Source organism: Salmo salar, chromosome ssa06 (genome assembly GCF_905237065.1).
Source record: "Salmo salar chromosome ssa06, Ssal_v3.1, whole genome shotgun sequence".
Lineage (NCBI taxonomy): Eukaryota > Metazoa > Chordata > Actinopteri > Salmoniformes > Salmonidae > Salmo > Salmo salar.
The window spans coordinates 67,915,159-67,937,263 of NC_059447.1; the positions used below are offsets into that span (position 1 = coordinate 67,915,159).

Genomic DNA, 22,105 nt, shown 5'->3' on the forward strand with positions numbered 1-22,105 from the left:
GAGTACAGTATATACATATGAGATAAGTAGTGTAGGGTATGTAAACATTATATAAAGTGGCATAGTTTAAAGTGACTAGTGATACATTTATTACATCCAATAGGTTTACGTCAATATCTGCATTGTTTTTAAAATGGCATCTAAACAAACACATTTTGCATTCCACATTGTGACAAAAAGAAATTAAAGGAAAGGGGGAATAGGAAAAAATGTAATTGCACCAACAACTAACCCTGCACCTATACACCCCACTACTTGGGCCCTAAACGATCCAACACCACGCCGTCGGCCTGGGAGGATGGAACCCCTTCTCTCAAAACTTCCTGTAGATCTTCTGCACTAAATTCTCTCACACCCAAATATGTATCTGCTGCTGCAACTACCACATCTATCTTCTGTGATTTGTGCTCCATCAGTGCAATGCAGTTGATCACCATGGCTATGAATGCAAGAAATCTAACCTTACTGGCTCTCTCTTCAGGCCTACTCACTGGGTGGCTCCCAGTCGACTTACTCACCCTATACTCTCTTCACTGCATCAGCATAGGACACTTTCTGCCCCACTTGAACTCTGGCAATCTCAGCCAGTCTCGCTCTCTCCCAGTGCACTTCAGATCCCCAGTTGCATGGGAACCCCCACAGTTGACACACAGTGCTTTCTCTATCCAAACTGTACACTCCCTCGGACTATGCCCTCCTGCACATTTTTTCTCATCGAAAGATCTCCCTTCTACACAGCTGCAACATGTTCGAATCCTTGGGACCTAAAGCACCAACGCGGGTTCAGAGCATAGGCCCTCATAGAATAGTAAATTTAACCTAACCTTATCAGGAATAAACTCGGTGTCAAAGCTCAACAAGACAGAGAGTATTCTCTGTCACGCCATTGCCACCGGGTCCACGTCTCACCAAACGGTGGGTGTCAGAAACCCTAGAAATATTATTTTTCATTTGATCCACCTCTACACTCAACGCTATCCCTCTGATCACCACTTTTAGTGGCACCCTGCAAAGCACACCACAGGTTGAGCCCCGAGCCGCGTGATGAGGCACCCACAAAAAATATAAACAATTCCACTTCTCAAAACTTTCACAGATGTAACCATCCCCAATTTGTCCTTTTCCCAGACCAACGCAATGTATTGGCAGACCAAAAAGCAGGAATCCACTCCGCAGGTAGACCCACTTCATCCTGGACTGGCTCAAACTTGAGCACTCACCACTGCAGTCTGACTCCATTTCAAGATCATCAAGGTCCTCAAAAGGGAATTAAGACCTGTAAGTTATATTACTTGGCTTGTAATGAGCAGACATAGGCATGTACACATTATTGCCCAAAAAGGTTTATACCATGTTTTGTGCTGCTACCATGTTGTGGTAATGCTATGTTGTTGTCTTAGGTCTCTCTTGTCGTGATGTGTGTTTTGTCCTATTTAAAAAAAATCCCAGCCCCGTTCCCGCAGGAGGCCTTTTGGTAGGCCGTCATTGTAAATAAGAATGTGTTCTCAACTGACTTGTCTAGTTAAATAAAAAATTTACATCTCAACGAAGGTGTATACTCAGGAGACTAATCTCTGATTTTAACAGCGCCATTCTTACGCTTCTTCGTCATTGCACCTACTCTGTCGATCTCTCTATTTGGTCCTCAAATTTAAAATCAAGACATGCCATTTCGAAAATGAGTATTTTCCCGCAAACCGGAATTCGGGTCTTCACACTTCCTCATTTGATTGGTCGGATAGGTGGGCCTTCTGAGCTGGCATACGCGTCATCACACTCCCTCATCCGATTGGTCGATTAGGCTGGCCTTCTGACTTTGTGGCTGTGGTAACTAGTGACAACCAATAGAAAATTGTCAGCTAATCAATTTGCAGTGGCATCACTCAATGCTGTTCTGACGGTGACTGGGCGTGCTATGCATGTGTTCCACGAAGAGGTTCCGGGGTAGTAAATGGTGGGGAAAGGCCCATCTCCTTTCGTCTCTGAAATTAGCTAGTAAAGATAATATTGTTACTGTACCGAAGTATCCTAACAATGGAAATATGTTATATTTCTATGAGCTTAACACAGAGATAGTTAGAGGACGCACGTTATGGAAAACAACTTTCACAGCAGTGCACTTGGTACCTTTTTATTTTTTTATTAACAACAAATCAATACGGGAAGTATATGAGGGAACATAAGTATATATGGATAATATACAATGTACAATTGAGCTAGGGGGTACAATATCACATTACACAAGGACCTTAAGGGACATACATACACTTATAATTCTAACAGCTTTTTTGTTAGTAGAGTATTTAATTGTCTTAAAATACAGTTCAATTTCTTTTTGTAGGGTAAGAAAATGTGTTTTTTTGTTTGTAAATTTACAATTGTGAATATGACATTTGGCCAAAAGAATAATGAAATGAATTACATAAAAATGTTTCAGCTTATTCCTATCGTAGGTAAAGAATCCAAGCAGTACATCTCTCCACAATAGTGTAAGACCTTCATAAATGTGTTCAATTATAAATCTACTGATGTCTTGCCACAGTTTTCTTACATGCCAAAAAAGATGCAACACTGTTTCTTGGTGGTCATTACAAAAGGAGCAATTTGAGTTGATGTTTTCCTTAAACTTCTTCATAAAGTGGTTGGCAGGATAATATTTATTAATAATTTTAAAGGAAACTTCCTTAATTTTGTTAACAAGTAGGTATGTGTGTGGCAACATCCAAACTTTTTCCCAACAGATATTACCAATAAATCCATTCCAATAAGGCATGACATAAGGTATAGATACAACATCCTGCTGAAACAAGGTTCGTATCGCTCTGTTGTTGAATGGACCAAAAGAGAAACAAATCTTTCCTACTGAAGAGTCAACAGGGTCAATGGAAGGTAGGCTCTGAGGGTCAGGTCTTGACACGTTCCTGAATCATAAAGCAACACCTGAGGGAATGGCATCTAAAACAATTGCAAAATCTTTAGGTGTTACAGGGACCTTGTAAAGTGATAAGAATTCCTTATAACTGAGTAAAAGACTCTCTGCATTTACCAGTTGGCTCACCAATAGGATATTATTTACCAGTTGGCTCACCAATAGGATATTATTTACCAGTTGGCTCACCAATAGGATATTATTTACCAGTTGGCTCACCAATAGGATATTATTTACCAGGTGGCTCACCAATAGGATATTATTTACCAGTTGGCTCACCAATAGGATATTATTTACCAGTTGGCTCACCAATAGGATATTATTTACCAGTTGGCTCACCAATAGGATATTATTTACCAGTTGGCTCACCAATAGGATATTATTTACCAGTTGGCTCACCAATAGGATATTATTTCGGAACCAATATTCTAAAAACAAAGAAGTATTTTTATACAATATATCCCGATTATTCCATATATAATATCTGTGTGGAGAAAAATTATGTTTATAAATTAAGGACCATGACAAGAAAACCTGTCGATGAAATGCACTTGGCACCTCAGAACCCATATGACCTTAGAAGTGACATAAAAAATGTTGTCCCATTAGTGAAGAAGGTGAAGAGGGGGGCGGGCTAATTTCGCAGTTCATTCACCCCATCCACTAATGGTCCACTAATTTAGGAGAGTAGGCTAGCCTAGATTATTATTGTCTGTAAACATTCTTTAAACCCAGTGTAATAAAATACATTGTATAAATAATTAATACTCCTTCAACCCTTTATTTTTATCTAATAACGAAGTCTGTGATTAGTTTCCAGCGGTGAGTTAAGGTGAAGACATTTAAAGGCAATCATCATGAGTCGCAGCCCAGAAAGGATGTCTTCTTACTGCCGCCACTTCGAGGGCCCTCTCGCCGCCTCCTCTTCCTACCAGGTGCGGATCTCGAGCCCCTCGCCAACCCGCAAGGATTTCCGTCACCGCTCTGCCAGCTACAGCCGCAGCGTGGGAAGCATGGGGAGGAGGAACACCTCCAGCTTCCGCAAATCCCGCATGACCAAGTAATACAACTGGACTTCTCCTGAAGTTGTATTCTCTGTGGATATGACCATTTTTGTAAAATTGTATTTAACCTTTATTTAACTATTAAGCATTCTAGGCCACAGTTTTGCTTTTAATTTCATATCCGTTTTTTATTTCACTGGAATAGTGCCCCATTTATAATTGTAGGCATAGCATAATAATCACTGTTTACAAAATAACAATTTATTCAGATACGACACTCATTTCTCTTGATAAGATATTTTTAACTTTGAGTATTAGACCTATTCCAATGCTTTCATTACATGAACAGATTAAAAGTGTTACAAAGTTAAATGTAGTGGATGGTTGATGGCTGGCCTTGTCCCCTCCTGTCCTGGCCATAGCAGTGTGAGTATGGGTGCCCTGTGCTTTGGCACGGAGCTGGGGCCCAGCCTGGATCTGGATGTAGCTGCAGCGGAGAACCAGGGATTCATGAGCACACGCACCGGCGGAGAGGAAGGAGATGGTGGCCCTCAACGACCGCCTGGCTATCTACACTGAGAAGGCAAGACCACACCTCATCTCACACACTAATTTTCTCCTCCTCTCTCTCAAACTGTCTGCGTCGAGCTCTCCTCTCTAACTTCTGTCTATCACACACCCTGTACCTCTTCACAGTCATGCCAGCCTGCCTTTCTCTGTGCTATCTCTCACTCACAAACCCATGATCCATCCCAGGTGTGTACTCTGGAGGTGCAGAACAACCTGCTGGAGGCTGAGATTGATGTTCTGCAGAACCGCTATGTGAAGCCATCTGGGCTGAGACAGCTCTACAAGGGCCAGCTGAGAGAGCTCCACAGGATCGCTGAGCAGATGAGAGTGCAGAGGGTGAGATTTATGACCACCAATATGGCCCACCTAGTATAGCCTATGCATGATATTTACTCTTACAACTGTGATGGGATTCACAGGTATTGGGTTTGACTGTGTTTCCTCCACTCTAAGGACCTGGCTGTAGCAGATAAGGGGGCCATGGCAGGACAGGTGGAGGTGCTCAAGGTCAAATATGAGGAGGCTCTGGAGGCCAGGAAGAAGGCCGAGTTGGAGATCGAAGCCTTCCGCCCCGTGAGTCAAACACCAATGCAGACATAATCATTAAACAATATCTACATGAGAAACTCAAATTGTACACACACAGAATCACCTACTTCATTTTTCAGGCTTTCATGAAACAATTTTCTATCTTCCCAGTTATTCCTGTGCACACACTCAAAGAAACTTTAACTGCCTTGAGTCACAAAGGGGCAACATACCTCTGTCTATATCTATTTTCACATTGAGGTAGTAACTGTCTGTCTATCTGTCCACAAAGGTGGACTGTCCACATATACCTGTGTCTATTAGCAGCATCTGTTTAGAGGCAATTCCATAGTAACAGAATTATGCAGAGACTCCGATTTTTCCCTTTAAAATGTATGTCAAAGTAAAACCATTGATTTCAATGTTGAACAAATAATCAAATTCTGAACAATTTACACAGTAAAAAAAATAATTACTGGAATAATTGTGCAGATGCAAAGTTTGGTAACAATAACAGTAAAATCTCACTCAGTTTTATTCTGTTATCAAACTTTATCTGCACAGTTCTTCCTGTAAATGTGTTTTTGTAAAAGAAATCTGTGGGAATTGATAAAAGTAATCCTTGTGCATAGAGTTGTATGGTTTCTTAAACTTTGAAATCAATGGTTTTTGTTTGGTATATATTTTAAAGGGAAAAATCTGAGTCTCTGCATAATTCTGTTACCATGGAACTGCCCTTAGTGTGGCTTCTGGTCTTCACAGGCATGCATTTGGTTTACACGATTGCTGTAATGACCTGCTAATGACTTTTTATGACAGGTCATGAGTTACAAGGGGAGAGTGTGGATTGGTGTGGATTGGCAGACTGATGGACAACCAATTAGCGACTTACTGTGAAAACTGCATGGGAGGCTTACACAGAAAGGAATAAAAGCAAATTCATAGAAGGAAGAGGTAGGCTCCATTTTGTTTGCCCCTCTCAGGAAATCGAGGAGCTGATGCAGCAGATGTACAGTTGCCAAAGTGGACATGACCTTTGCCCTCCATGACCTCTCCTCCGCCCTCAAACAAATTCAGTCACAGTGTGACAGCATTGCCGTTAGAAACCTACAGGTACCAATTACACATATTGTTACATATATACTGTATAACATCTGTAATTACACATTATTACATATGTAACTTTACATATTACATATATACTGTATTACATATGTAACTACACATATTATTACATATATACTGTAGTGCATATGTAATGACACATTATTACATATATACTGTATCACATATGTAACTACATATATTATTACATCGAAAACGGAATCCATTTAAAAAAATTTTTCCTCAGGAGATTGACGCTTGGTACAAGTCAAAGTTTCAGGACATGAACAATGTGACGACCAAATATGCTCAAAGAGTTCAAAGTGTGAGAGAGGAAGTCTGAGGTTACAAGAAAGATGTAAGAGCAAACTTATTTTCTTATCATCATTGATACTGTTATTGACACCGCCGGTCAACAGATTAAAAACATGGGTGTGCTTCTGTGTGTGTGTGTGTAGATCCTAAACCTAGAGCGTGAGTTGAAGTCCATGAAGACGAGGAATGAGTCCCTGGAGAATCAGATTTGTGATGCTGTGGGGAGACTCATGAAAGAAGAGACACATCTGGTGAGTAGAGCTACTCTCACAACACATCTTTACTGTAGAAAGAAGAGGAGACCCATCTGGTGAGTAGAGCTACTCTCACAACACATCTTTACTGTAGAAAGAAGAGGAGACCCATCTTGTGAGTAGAGCTACTCTCACAACACATCTTTACTGTAGAAAGAAGAGGAGACCCATCTGGTGAGTAGAGCTACTCTCACAACACATCTTTACTGTAGAAAGAAGCACAGCAGGTCAGGGCTCTTTTAAAAGTGGGCAACAAGTGGGTTCTTTAAAATGGACTCGTAATAGCCGCTTAGAGTTGGATGCATATGACCTAAAAGCTTGTGTGTGTTTCCCACAGGAGCGTATTGTGGGGCTGGAGCTGAAGGTGATGAAGGAGTAGATAGCTCTGCTGCTGAGGGAGTACCAGGAGCTGCTCAACGTCAAGATGGCCCTGGAGATTGAGATCACCACCTACCTACAGGTGACATCACACCTTCCCCAATAGTCTAAACAGGCTTCTGCTCTTCTCGCGTCTTATCTCCTTCTTGAATAGACAGAAGTGGACAGGTGAAAGCAAATTCACAGTAGGAATCATCCATATTGCTTTCACCTATCCTGGGTTTGTCAGATCTGTGGAGGAGATTAAAAAGACAAGGAAAGGCAGCAACACAAGTCTTTTGATATGGTTATTCTTTTGATATGTTAGTAAGTGTACGTGTGTTTTGTCATTGCGTCTATGTGGTTGTGCATTTGTCAGGGCGCTGATCGAGGGCGAGGACACCAGTCTCAGTACCATGGAAGACTCTTCTCATCAGGTAGAGCAAGCCTGGGTCATAACCTCAATCATAACCTATCGATAAAATATGAAATACCGATAATCTGTTTTGTCATCTGAAAATATGCTAATTGTGGACATTTTTGTATACATATATATATTTGTGTCACCCAGTATCATTTTCAAAACACTTTTGTCCTGGCCTTTTCTCTCAGAAGAGTTGAGACAGAAGACATGTATGAGAGTGACAAACAGGAATGCACCATCACCATCTCCGGAGCTGCTGACAACACAGACGAGGATTAGAATGTTAGACCAATACCCTTTAGACCTAAGCCCTTCCACCCTTCCACCCACAAATGTATCCTACACCAACCCCCTAGGATAATGGTCTTCAGGATCAGGATGCCTATGGTCCTCTTCTGTGTGTCTCTGGCTGCACTAAACCATCTGAGCCTCACACTGACTTTCTGTTAGCCTTTAACTCTCTGTGTCTTAGAACCATCTAGCTCTATAAGCAACAAATACAAATAAAAAAACAGCAAAGCAATTATCATATTTTCTCTTGATGTGGTCATTTCAGAGAGTATACCTGTATTTGGGTTATTCTGTTACGTAATAAGTAAATGAAGTCTATGTAGTAATACATGTATTCCTTGTAACTAGAGGGTTTTTGGGAGGATACGAACTAAAAGAAATGCAGAACAAGTTTGATGCCAGTTTCACTTTCATATCTTTATTCTTGGTGTTGAACAATTACATAGCAGCACAGTCTTTCCAGTTGAAGTCTGTTCATAGCAGTGCAGTTACTCAGATATGAACAGAAATGCTAAATTGATCTACAATAATAACTGGTAATGTAAACACTTTTATAATTAAATGGGAATAGTACAAAACAAATATATTGACAGGATTAAGGTTGGGTAAGAAAGGGGATTAAAATTGTAACCTTATTTAGCATATGCTCCCTTCCCATTGACTGAAATCAATCACATTTTTCGGACTCATAGAAAAGTAGCAATAATACAGTATTAAATGCAGTATACCGTATAAAATGATTTGGCACCTGATAAAAAAAGGCTACAAAATGGGACTGGGTTCAGGAAGTGTGGTCCATCTTCAGGAGATGAATGGATTTTTCAATAGACTTAAATTGCATAGTGTGTGTGTTTATAACGGTTTAGGCTCCTCTCCTACTCCTCCTGCGAGGCGGTACACTGCCAGGCTAACTTCATGTGCCAGGGCATCGGCACTCTCCTGAAACACACACAAACACATCACCATCATTACCATCACCACCATCAGCCAGTGAGAGACAGAAAAAGAAAGTGCAAAGAAAGTTAAAGGCATAGTGAGTGAACATGGAAGGTGAATTGAGTGGCTCACTATCACTCCATGTCTCAGCCTCTCAGTCCCACCTGTGTGTCTGCCTCAGCGTACACTCGGACCACATCCTCTGTGCCAGAGGGACGGACAAAGGAGCGAGCCTGTCTGTACTTCTTCACCCGGCTGTCTATGGCCTCCTGCAGACCTGCTGGACTCACTGTTCTCCTCTCTGCATCTGTAGTGTCAATCACCCGCCGGTCTGCCACCTATAGGCCGTACAACAACTGCAACTGTGAGGCACTGGGATGAACTGTGTTAAAACGTATGTACTAGTTTCCTTTAATATACAGTCATTTATAGTAACATATGATGCAACTCCCTGAGTGCACACACGCACAAACACAAACCTTGACTTTGAGCTGTCTGTTGGGCAGGTCTGTGTAGATTGCGTCCCATTGTTGTACTGTCATCCCTCTGATGGCTAACACAGCCTCAATCAGCAGCATGTCAGAAATAGCATCTCCTACTGTCTACAGATAGAGGGAGAGAAAATTTTTAAGTAATGCACACAGGATTTGACCCTTCATTGCAATGACCGTGTGTAGTCCCTGAATTGCTGAAATGGTTGACTGTGGGTGTTTCGCAATATGCATACTACCATGCTGCACACTCATGTGCCGAGGGCATTCTCAGAGGACGTTCGAGTATGTTCTCGTGAGGACGAGAGTGTGGAGATCGCATAAAACATTACATTTGAGAAGCACTCGCACTTCCCCTACTGTATTACCTCACACTGCCCCTCCCCCTCCCACATTCACGGAACCTTCTTCCAGCCAGGACAATGGCAACAATAGACGAAACAAGATATACACAAAGCAAACGTTTTACTTCATAACTATCAGCTAGATATATGTCAGTAGTAATAATCTAGCTAAGCAGATATTTTATTTGGGTGAAAAATGTCAGCAGTCAGACGTCTACAGCGGGTGGTCCCTAAAACACCGGGTGGTCCCTGAAACACCGGGTGGTCCCTAAAACACCGGGTGGTCCCTAAAACACCGGGTGGTCCCTAAAACACCGGGTGGTCCCTAAAACACCAGGTGCTGAACGATCGGCAGACAAACGCTAGATCCACATTCGGTACGACGTGTGCGAGCCTTAAGAACTGAAATTTCAGCCTGTTTTGGTGAGATGGAGTTTTGGCCTGTGTGTTAATAGACCAATAATAAAGGCAGTTCCAAACCTCTCTGCCAATAGATGGGTTGGTTGTTTAGCAACAAAACCGATGCGTGCGAAAATATGGGGCAAAAAAGACGGGGTTGGCTTAGATTATTGACAACATGTAAACTATATTTTGCCTCCAATGTTTATTGAATAAATTGCACATGAACACTTGTTGTCTTTGAAATACATTGTTACAGTTGTTGGTTAGCTAGCTAGTGAATTTTTTTAATATTAGCATAGAGGTGACGTCAGTCAAAACAAGTCACGGTATCAAGAACAAGATAAAACTAGATGGAAAACTTACGATCCTCACATGACAGTTTCTTGTCATTGTTGCTAGCTATCTGGTCATCCAGAATCACAACAACACATGGACTTCTGTCCCATTTTTTAAAATGTATTTAACTAGGCAAGTCAGTTAAGAACAAATTCTTATTTACAATGACGGCCTAGGAACAGTGGGTTAACTTCCTTGTTCAGGGGCAGAGCGACAGATTTTTACCTTGTCAGCTCGGGGATTCAATCAAGCAACCTTTCAGTTACTGGCCCAACGCTTTAACCACTAGGCTACCTGCCGCCCCATTGAAGCATGCACATTCCTTTTTGTGACGTTCTCAGCTAAGCCGTCTATAACAGCTAGTTTTCAGTTTTCCCCTCCCCATTCAGACCACTCCCAGACAGTCCTGGCAAAATTCTCTCTTGAGAATTTGCTTAGCTAAGAAACTGTTTGTTTCTTTTTGACCATTTTCATTGAAAACAATCACAGTAAGGTACTTCATTGTTACCCAGAAATGATTTGATATTGAGATAAAAACGGCTGCATTGGACCTTTAACATATCAAGATAAAATATTGGTCAGGCAACATATGAGATGTGAATAGGCAATATTTCATTCTAAAATCAGAGTTTATTTTCTCTTGCATCAGCCCAAATAATGTCCACCGCGGTTGTGTTATATTTCTTCACCGACTTGCCTAGTTAAATAAAGGTTAAATAAAGGTTAAATAAAGGTTAAATAAAGGTTAAATGCTTAGAAATGTGTACAAGCGCATTACGCATCCAAGAAGTGCCCTGCGTGCTTTTATTTGGACTCCGACTGATGCATGCTCCAATTTCCGTGCTCGGACCACGGCACTGTAGTATGCATATTGAGAAACACCCCGTGTTGACCTGACAATGTGTGGCCATACCTGGTTGATGAGGTTGACCGTGTTCTGCAGTAGAAGTGCAGCTCTCCTCCTCTCGTCGTTGGTGTTGGAGTCCTGGGCTAGCTTCTGAATCTTCTCCTCTGCTGCTTTACTGAACAGAACCTGAGACAGGACCACAACATAACCATAGTCAGACGGGCGGCCTTTGATCGGGTGCTTTCAGTGTGAGTGTGTATTTGTATGTTGCTTACTCACAGTCCCGTGGCCGTTAGCCTCAAAGTAAACACCAATGTCAAACTCCTGGGCTGCATGGTGAAGGTGTTTCACTCCTGTCTTGGTACACCTCACTATCACCTGGGAGGAGGGACGAGAGGTCAGCACTGATCGCATGTGTGTGTCGGAAAGACTGAGGAGTGTGTGTGTCGGAAAGACTGAGGAGTGTGTGTGTGTGTGTGTGTGTGTGTGTGTGTGTGTGTGTGTGTGTGTGTGTGTCGGAAAGACTGAGGAGGTGTGTGTGTGTGTGTGTGTGTGTGTGTGTCGGAAAGACTGAGGAGTGTGTGTGTGTGTGTCGGAAAGACTGAGGGCTGATTTCAAGGTTTTACTGCTAACCTACAAAGCATCACATGGGCTTGCTCCTACCTATCTTTCCGATTTGGTCCTGCCGTACATACCTACACGTACGCTACGGTCACAAGACGCAGGCCTCCTAATTGTCCCTAGAATTTCTAAGCAAACGGCTGGAGGTAGGGCTTTCTCCTATAGAGCTCCATTTTTATGGAATGGTCTGCCTACCAATGTGAGAGACGCAGACTCAGTCTCAACCTTTAAGTCTTTACTGAAGACTTATCTCTTCAGTAGGTCCTATGATTAAGTATAGTCTGGCCCAGGAGTGTGAAAGTGAACGGAAAGGCTGGAGCAACGAACCGCCCTTGCTGTCTCTGCCTTGCTGGTTCCCCTCTTTCCACTGGGATTCTCTGCCTCTAACCCTTTTACAGGGGCTGAGTCACTTGTCTTATCCGGTGTCCTGTGTGAATTTAAATATGCTCTCTCTAATTCTCTCTTTCTGTCTTTCTCTCGGAGGACTTGAGCCCTAGGACCATGCCTCAGGACTACCTGGTATGATGACTCCTTGCTGTCCCCAGTCCACCTGGCCGTGCTGCTGCTCCAGTCTCAACTGTTCTGCCTGCGGCTATGGAACCCTGACCTGTTCACCGGACGTGCTTGTTGCACTGCTGGTCATTTATGAACATTTTAACATCTTGACCATGTTCTGTTATAATATCCACCCTGCACAGCCAGAAGAGGACTGGCCACCCCTCATAGCCTGGTTCCTCTCTAGGTTTCTTCCTAGATTTTTGTCCTTTCTAGGGAGTTTTTCCTAGGGAGTTTTTCCTAGCCACCGTGCTTCTTTCACATGCATTGCTTGCTGTTTTGGGTTTTAGGCTGGGTTTCTGTACAGCACTTTGAGATATCAGCTGATGTAAGAAGGGCTATATAAATAAATTTGATTTGATTTGTGTGTCGGAAAGACTGAGGAGTGTGTGTGTGTCGGAAAGACTGAGGAGTGTGTGTGTGTGTGTGTCGGAAAGACTGAGGAGTGTGTGTGTGTGTGTGTCGGAAAGACTGAGGAGTGTGTGTGTGTGTGTGTGTGTCGGAAAGACTGAGGAGTGTGTGTGTGTGTGTGTCGGAAAGACTGAGGAGTGTGTGTGTGTGTGTCGGAAAGACTGAGGAGTGTGTGTGTGTCGGAAAGACTGAGGAGTGTGTGTGTGTCGGAAAGACTGAGGAGTGTGTGTGTGTCGGAAAGACTGAGGAGTGTGTGTGTGTGTGTGTCGGAAAGACTGAGGAGTGTGTGTGTGTGTGTGTCGGAAAGACTGAGGAGTGTGTGTGTTAGAAAGACTGAGGAGTGTGTGTGTTAGAAAGACTGAGGAGTGTGTGTGTTAGAAAGACTGAGGAGTGTGTGTGTTAGAAAGACTGAGGAGTGTGTGTGTTAGAAAGACTGAGGAGTGTGTGTCCACACCTTCATGGTATCTTCCAGGTATTGTGTAGAGCTGCCGTTAGCGTACGCTGTCTGCACCACGGCTATCTGCAGGTCAAGACCAGCCTGCACAAACCAAACACACACAGGGGGAACACAGGTTAGTGTGTGCACACTTCTGAATGAGGATGGTACTGAGTCGGTGTGTGTTATGTAGGGGCGTGTTTAAGCATCATTCATCTTGGTTAACCCAGAACTAAAGTCTTGCGTAATTGGTCAGCTGCTCGATTAAGTTCTGAGTCCATACATTTTAAGAGAAGCGATGAAGAAATGCTAGACCGAGGAGCAGAACCGGAATGAGTAGCTCCACCCTCTGTCTTCGCAAGCTATGGGCCAAATGTCACCTTCCCTTACAAATTTCAAAAGATGCCATACACCTGCGAAATCGTGATTTATCCAAATAACCAGTGATGAAAAACCCAAGCCCCGGAACTATTGCTGCTCGTTAGCTAACGGTGCTCATAGTACAGAGACAGATCGACGGTACCACTTATCTATACTGCAGTCTGCCCACCAGAGATTAAAGCATCCTAGGTAAGTATAGCGAGTGTGTGTGTGTATATACTTGTGTGAGCAGTTCTTTGAGGTAGGTGCTGATGAGAGTGGCAATCTTGTCTCCATCTAGCAGATGGAATCTCCCTGCAGAGCCGCTGTAGTAATAAACTATACGATCAGCATCGCCATCATAGGAACAGCAACGCTCCCCAGCAGTCATCTCTACCCCTAGAGAGAGAGAGAGAAAGAGGAAAAAAAGAGAGAAGAAGGGTCAGAGCCATCCACTTCAGGAGTCTGGCTGTAGCCTACAGTATTTATTAAATGTAACTCATTGAGATGTCTTCCCTCTGGTTGTCAAACATGGAAACCATAATATAACAATCCTGACTGTCCTGTGTTTCATAATGAGATCTAGCAGGTCTGTTTATCAGTCACCTGTAGTCTGAGAGACACACCCATGAGTCAAAGTTCTGTTTCGACCTCACCGTGCATTAGGACACACCATGAGGTGAGCCCTACCTCAACAACTGTGGTCCCGTGTAGCTCAGTTGGTAGAGCATGGAGCTTGCAATGCCAGGGTTGTGGGTTCAATTCCCACAGGGGACAGTATGGAAAAACAAGTATGAAAATGTATGCACTCGCTACCGTAAGTCGCTCTGGATAAGAGTGTCTGCTAAATGACTAACGTAAATCATCTTAAGTAGCTTCCTCTCCTTGTTTCTTTCCCTATACAGATCAGAAATGTAAAATGACAGTTGCAAGTGGATATTCTCCATATAGCTTTCACTTGACTTACCCCATCTCTTCAAAGCAATACAGATGCAGTGCAAATCAAATACAGAAAACTGGGCGAGGATGCTATTTGTGGTCTATTGAGATGTGCACATGGAAAGATAAGAGACAAGGTGAGGTCTACTGGACTGCAGTCACACCTTTGGGAGCTCTCTGCTGTACTTTGACGTAGTCGGCTCCACACAGGTGGTTGAGTTTTCCACTGGAGCCGTCGTTGAAGAGGGACAGCTGCAGCTCATTCTTCAGGTAGGTCTCCATCTCACACACCTTCAGAGCCCCGATACCATTAGCGCCGTCCACCAGCAGGGCTTTCTGATCATCTGTACGGTTAGGCACCTGGAGAGAGGGGCCGGAATGGGTAACATTATTTTTCATGCACAATCATTATTAACTGCTTGAAAATGTGTATACATGATTTGTAAAACAATATACATGCTTAAAACTGCTTACAAATGTGTGTACGTGATTATAAATGATAAATAAACCATTTGTATTCTATCATCATGCTTATTAAATGGAGGTTATTATAGTGTTACAGACAGACAGAGTGATGTAGTCTTACGTTCTTAGTGAGCTGGATGAAAGCCTGGGAGAGTTTCCGGTAGTAACCTTTGACAGTGGCTTCACCATAGCGACCCTGGGTGTTCTGACAGCATACCATGTAGTGCAGCTGGGGTGTGGTCACCAAGCCATAGTCTGATAGACAGGGAGAGATACCAATCAGTGATTTACAAAAAAGAAAAATAACCAAGCAATCAATCACACACCAAGGTGTAGTCGAATAAGAATGACAGAAGGATTGACATAATAGACAGCTAAGGAAGCCTAAGAGTTAACGCACCTTTACTGTGGCCTCCCAGGGCGTGGACTCCATCCAGTACTGCCTGTGATAGGCTGTCACTACTGGGCCTGAAGTAACACAAACAATCAGATTAAACGTCTAAGGAGATATTGGAGTTGCCTGACGACTAAAACTGAATTCTTCCTCTGCTGTATGTTCGCTACCTAGTTCAGTCTGAGAATTCCATCTTTGAAGTTGTTTGTGGTGACGTCAAAATGTTGTACAAAGCAAAGTCATCAGTGACTGGATCATATCTAACCAATCAGAGTATCAAAGCCAATGACACATTTTCTAGACGCTGCTTTACCCACGTGTGTTCTGGCCCAACCCATTGGTTTCTGGGACCAATCAGAACGGTTGCGTTCATTTGCATCACCCGGTGCCTCAGGTGGAAAGAGTTTACGTATTTAAGACCATTCCATTGGTCCTAAAGTTAAATCTCCACCCACCCAGGGCACCGGGTGATGCAAAAGGAACTCACACCGTTACATTGATTTTCATGGTTATAGTTTAGTTTCTAGAGAATGCTAACACCCCAGTACCTGGTGTCTTTGCCCACGAACACGCTGGCCTCTTGGGCCATGCTGATGGTCTCTCTCTCTATGATGTCTTTCAGAGCAGTGAGGAGCTCCTCCTGCTCCGCGTTGGCCAGCTGGGTGGCATAGCCCTCCCATGCAGGGGTCACCATCTCCCCCATGGGGTCCACCAGCTTCACCCCGTTATCCTCCTGGAGAGGGGGTGATATAGTGGATAGGAAGGGAGAGGTGGAGAGACGGAAAGAAGGGGTATGATGAGAGGAATAGGAAGGGTTCGTTGTAGTATATTGGATAGTAAGGGTGAGGTAAAATGGAGGGAGGGGCAGAGAAAGAGATAAAGATGGATATTGTGTAAGTCAGAAAAGCAATAGTTTACCTGAAACCAAATCAATACTAGACAACCTTCCTCTAATAATATCTGAAAATCGGCCCTGGGAGCACACCAGAATAGAACACCAGAGACTATCAGTTAAAGAGAGACTCTGAAGCCACACAGACACAGTGAATGATTAATAGGCTACTGAATGCACTTCATGTTTTGTTCACCTCAGGGTTGTGTGACGCAGTGACCATGACTCCGATGGTGGCCTTAGTCTTCTTGGAGCGGAGTGTGGCCAGTAAACCCATTCGGAACATGACGTGGTCTAGCTGCTTAGAGTTGGTGCGGAACCCAGCAGTACCATACTGTAGGACCAACCCTACAGGCTTAGGGTGGACAGCAGACTTCTGGGATACTTCTTCAAACTGGGCCATTCCTGAAACACATAACAGGGAAACAAAGGGGATGTCCTGATAGTCTGAAGTGGGTTCCTCTCTTCAGCTCCTCTCCTTCATACATGTAGCTTATAGTCTTCAAGGGGCTAAACATGTTAGGAACCCCAAAGAATCATCATGATCTGATATTCATTCTGAACACCTTACAATAATAACGATGACAGCCTTAAACCTTTGTAAACACTATTACAATATTTGATCGGTCAATTTAATGAGGTGACTGAGAAAACATGTTCATCATGCATTCGTCGTTAATCCACCATAAACCTAGGCCCTACTAGGACATACTTTACGGGGCAAAGGTGTAACGTTATCTGTGCTGAACATTGATGTCAACCAGCTAGCTACTGCAGAAATATGATTGAGCTCCTCTGACAGACTGATAAGCAACATACGTGCAGCGTAATTTACTTGTTAAACGATCAATCGAATACAGGCGATTCATTTCAAAATACTTACTAAACTGATCAATTGTATTTCTTTCACTTACTTGCAGTTGTTGAAGAATAAGCTACCAAGGAAGTGGAGTGAATGGAAAGCTTCCTGATTCTCCTGGCGACGTGGCTGCGGTTCAGGGTACGTCACGTGACCACGCCCTTCAACAGTGGTGCGCTGCTACTTGGAACGAACCCAATAATCTGAGCACATGAACTGGGCGGATTACACATTCTGGTTTGATGCATTTATTCAGTGGCCACCGTTTTAGACGACGATTTCCAACAAGAACAATTAGTGGAACAATTAGTGGGTTTGTTTTTCCAATGTTTTTTCCCAGCCAAGACAAAAAATACTGTATCTTTTTAATCATAGAGCCTTTGATAAGGTGCCTAGAATAAATGTGTCTATAATAAAATGCAGTTCTTGTCTATTATATGATCTTGCTCTGTATAGACTTTGCAACAAACGGCAGATAACGCTACTTTATTTATAAGGGGTCTAGGCAATACAGTTAGGCTAATTATATGGCCTTATAGGCTACAGTGTGCGGCAAAATGTCAATGACCAGGCAAGGCTACGGTAATAATGAGAGAGTAGTTTAATTGAGAGAGTAGCGTCGTGAGGGCACCTGACATTTGGAAAATATAGGCTAATCCCTGTGCGCAGTGTGTTCGAACCTGGCTTCTAATATTGTGCACCCTTGCAGCAGTGCACACTCGTAAATTAACCCTTTGTCATATTAGCGATATGAGTTCTATACTGTAGGTCTACAGGAATACTCCCCTTTAAGAACGCACGACGGTGAGCGTGGTAGACGTAGGCGTGTGTCGGTTTGTTAATAAAGCGTCACCTGACCCTGGCCTAACACTGACTGCACTGAGGGAAGAGAGGATAGAAAGGCAGACAGATAGACACTATAAATAAATAAACGAACGAGTGAATTAAATACACTATTATTTCCAACATCTCCATCTTCATATAGTAGCCTATTCCGCGTCCTTGGATTGGTGCGCCGGTCAGTGTTGGCTACTGCCACAGGGGGAAGAGGCGCATCTGCTGTAGACAAAGAGAGAAGGGCAACGCGCCTATCAGACATTCCTGATCAGAAAAAAAGGTCCGGTAGGAATATTTTAACCCACGAGCCGACAAGGACACTGTGCGTCATTACTACAAAACGGTTATTTTTGAAAGCTCTACATTCTACCCGTGCATTTACCTCCTCCGGTTTACCGTTTTGCGTGCGTCGTGGGGAGTAGAAACACTTTGACCGTCAATCCGATGTTCCTGCAAAACGGATAAGGGAATATTCTGTGGATTTTTGATGAAGGTTGGACATTTGGCCAAATCCATTCATTCCGAGGACAAGAAGCGCTGCGCGGTCGCAACGTTTTCAATCTCCTGATTGATTCTTTGTTAGGCCTATTGCTTTATTGCTGTGGTGCGAGGAAATATATTATATTGCCAGCGTAGTGTTACGTAAGAGCGGCGTTATCCAAGGTGCTGAACTGAACGTTATAACGGGACACAAGGCAAGGGAAGAGAGCAATCTAGCGTAAGTCTAACCATGTCAGAACACACATATAAACGTTACCTAATGATTTAATTTCAAATTATGTCTTTATTTATTTACTTGAGCTAATTTTGAAAATGTGTTACCCATCCAGAAGGTCACAGGCCTATCCGTGAGGGATTTGGAGAGGACCGCACTGCACTGACATCGTTGATACCCGTATTCCTGTAGGAAGACACCCTTTTCATATTTTTTTTCTCATTAGTGAAATAAGTTCTTGAGGTGGTCGACTACACGGGGAGAAAATGTCGGGGCAGACGCTCACGGATCGTATTGCCGCTGCGCAGTACCAGTTGACGGGATCAGAGGTATCTCGCGCCGTCTGCAAAGCCACCACTCATGAGGTGATGGCGCCCAAGAAAAAGCACCTGGAATGTAAGAGCACTCTCATCCCCACCCTTTTGCGCATATATTGATATTCTGGTCTTTAGGCCTAATCTCCAACTTGATCAGGATAGACAATTGTTTATTCAGAACGCACAGAAACACACATACATACTGTACACACACACACACACACACACACACACACACACACACACACACACACACACACACACACACACACACACACACACACACACAGGCAATATCAAGTGTAGAACACATGTCACTGTAAACTGCATCATTTGTATTAGATATCTATGGACAATTTCTTTGACATTCATTAGAATGTCACTAGATGTTAGGCAAATCTTCCACCAATGCATTACATTTCTATGTTCCTGCCCAGCATGTGGGCAGAATGGTAACATTAATTGATGTTTCCATGGAAATGACCCCAATGGTGACCCCTAGTCATCTTACATGTGCAGCCCATAGTGATTGGAGAGAGAGGTGGTTCTAATTCAAGACAGGCTGACACACACAGAGGCCTATAGTTATAATACATGATGCTCTTGTTCACTTGCCCTTGCACACTACCCCTCCCAAACTTCCCTTAACGGATCCATATGGCAGGAGGGCATGTCTTCAAGTCTTCACGGCTGCAGTGTCTGCTAGTTTTGTTATTGATTAGCTAAAGAGCTCCCTTACTTGGTTTCACAGGTATAGCCTACACACTATGCCGTACATCCACTGACAATGCATGGGCAACAACTAGAAAACAGATATATGTAGCCCGACGATAGGTAGATAGGCCTTTACATCCAAGTTGGCTTATTAACCAGTAGCCAATCTTTCCTGAATTACCACAGAATTGCAACTTCATACCAAACAGCTCTGTTTCTATAAAGACACAGGGTCTGCCTCATGACAAGACATTATTAATCACTGTCATTCAGCCCTGCAGCCTTTGCGTTGTGTGGATGGGTGGTGTTCCACCTGCCTATGTGGGTGTGGTCAGGTGGCCGGCCTAGTATTAGGCTAGGTCTAGCAGGACTCATGCCTTATACTGTGTGATCCGCTCTCCACTGAATAATGCATTAATCAGCCAACGTCTGGCCTGCATTATTTACACAGCCAAAGGTGGCAATGCTAATGGTAGAGTAGGCAGGAGCCTGCTAGGGATTAGTTTAGCATAGCACAGACAGAGAGAGACAATTCACACAATGGCTGTCAAGGGAAAGACCTGAGCTCTTTAGCCAACAAAATATATTTTAATGTTTACTGTACAGTTATAGGATCTTCATTTGATCACCCTGTTGCAGGAGAACTTTCCTGCAATGTACTTCCTGATTTGTCCTTGTTTTGAAGATTGCTCATTAAGAAATGCTAGCGGCCATGACTGATGCCAAAAACCAGAAGTCTTGGGAAGTGTGGTTTGATGTGGGTGTGTTATGTTCACATATCGTACCTTAGCACCGTAGTAACAACATGGCCACTTCCTCAAAATAGTCACTTCCTTAAAATAGTCACAATTAATCTAAGATAAATGAAGAAATCTTTAATTAATTTAGACGTTTTTTCAGAGGAAGTCTTAGTCATGCAATTGTACATCGCCTGTTGTTGATGCTTGTTTTAATATTTTATTCAAATCAAATCAAATGTATTTATATAGCCCTTCGTACATCAGCTGATATCTCAAAGTGCTGTACAGAAACCCAGCCTAAAACCCCAAACAGCAAGCAATGCATGTGAAAGAAGCACGGTGACTAGGAAAAACTCCCTAGAAAGGCCAAAAACCTAGGAAGAAACCTAGAGAGGAACCAGGCTATGAGGGGTGGCCAGTCCTCTTCTGGCTGTGCCGGGTGGATATTATAACAGAACATGGTCAAGATGTTAAAATGTTCATAAATGACCAGCATGGTCAAATAATAATAATCATAGTAGTTGTCGAGGGTGCAGCAAGCACGTCCGGTGAACAGGTCAGGGTTCCATAGCCGCAGGCAGAACAGTTGAAACTGGAGCAGCAGCACGGCCAGGTGGACTGGGGACAGCAAAGAGTCATCATGCCAGGTAGTCCTGAGGCATGGTCCTAGGGCTCAGGTCCTCCGAGAGAAAGAAAGAAAGAGAGAAAGAGAGAATTAGAGAGAGCATATTTAAATTCACACAGGACACCGGATAAGACAAGAGAAATACTCCAGATGTAACAGACTGACCCTAGCCCCCCGACACATAAACTACTGCAGCATAAATACTGGAGGCTGAGACAGGAGGGGTCAGGAGACACTGTGGCCCCATCCGATGAAACCCCCGGACAGGGCCAAACAGGCAGGATATAACCCCACCCACTTTGCCAAAGCACAGCCCCCACACCACTAGAGGGATGTCTCCAACCACCAACCACTCAACTACAAGCGAGTACAGCCCACAACGATCTCCACCAGGGCACAACCCAAGAGGGGGGGGGGGGCGCCAACCCAGACAGGAAGACCACGTCAGTGACTCAGCCCACTCAAGTGACGCACCCCTCCCATGGACGGCATGGAAGAACACCAGTACGCCAGTGACTCAGCCCCTGTAATAGGGTTAGAGGCAGAGAATCCCAGTGGAGAGAGGGGAAACGGCCAGGCAGAGACAGCAAGGGCGGTTCGTTGCTCCAGCCTTTCCGTTCACCTTCACACTCCTGGGCCAGACTATACTTAATCATAGGACCTACTGAAGAGATAAGTCTTCAGTAAAGACTTAAAGGTTGAGACTGAGTCTGCGTCTCTCACATGGGTAGGCAGACCATTCCATAAAAATGGAGCTCTATAGGAGAAAGCCCTACCTCCAGCCCTTTGCTTAGAAATTCTAGGGACAATTAGGAGGCCTGCGTCTTGTGAACGTAGCGTACGTGTAGGTATGTACGGCAGGACCAAATCGGAAAGATAGGTAGGAGCAAGCCCATGTAATGCTTTGTAGGTTAGCAGTAAAACCTTGAAATCAGCCCTTGCCTTAACAGGAAGCCAGTGTAGGGAGGCTAGCACTGGAGTAATATGATCAAATTTTTTGGTTCTAGTCAAGATTCTAGCAGCCGTATTTAGCACTAACTGAAGTTTATTTAGTGCTTTATCCGGGTAGCCGGAAAGTAGAGCATTGCAGTAG

General features: G+C 43.6%; 3 protein-coding genes across 28 annotated transcripts in view; 2 read left to right on the forward strand and 1 right to left on the reverse strand.

The window, feature by feature from the left end:
* Positions 1–3,152: 3,152 nt before the first annotated feature.
* LOC106607953 (desmin) lies at positions 3,153–8,013 on the forward strand. Its single transcript, XM_045720901.1, is given in 13 exon segments — positions 3,153–3,989; positions 4,356–4,458; positions 4,460–4,516; positions 4,690–4,839; positions 4,957–5,076; positions 5,916–6,043; positions 6,045–6,144; positions 6,383–6,493; positions 6,594–6,701; positions 6,799–6,878; positions 7,042–7,164; positions 7,441–7,498; positions 7,677–8,013. Coding segments are annotated over 11 exon segments (1,185 nt in total). The 5' UTR covers positions 3,153–3,786; the 3' UTR covers positions 7,067–7,164; positions 7,441–7,498; positions 7,677–8,013.
* A 159-nt stretch (positions 8,014–8,172) lies between these two features.
* On the reverse strand, positions 8,173–17,134 carry pgm3 (phosphoglucomutase 3). The gene is given in 13 exon segments (NM_001139891.1): positions 8,173–8,715; positions 8,877–9,050; positions 9,192–9,314; positions 11,199–11,318; positions 11,412–11,510; positions 13,174–13,257; positions 13,757–13,914; positions 14,619–14,814; positions 15,041–15,174; positions 15,320–15,387; positions 15,862–16,046; positions 16,402–16,610; positions 17,120–17,134. Coding segments are annotated over 12 exon segments (1,635 nt in total). The 5' UTR covers positions 16,609–16,610; positions 17,120–17,134; the 3' UTR covers positions 8,173–8,628.
* A 382-nt stretch (positions 17,135–17,516) lies between these two features.
* LOC106607944 (clathrin coat assembly protein AP180) overlaps positions 17,517–22,105 on the forward strand; it is a 64,026-nt gene continuing 59,437 nt past the window's right edge. For 25 of the 26 annotated variants that reach the window (XM_014205440.2, XM_014205447.2, XM_014205445.2 and 22 more), the window contains exons 1-2: positions 17,517–18,619; positions 18,732–19,012. In XM_014205440.2, coding sequence (XP_014060915.1) covers positions 18,883–19,012 — 130 coding nt within the window. In that variant the 5' untranslated portion in view covers positions 17,517–18,619; positions 18,732–18,882. The remainder of the gene's footprint in view (positions 18,620–18,731; positions 19,013–22,105) is intronic. The other variant, XM_014205441.2, reaches the window with a different exon arrangement.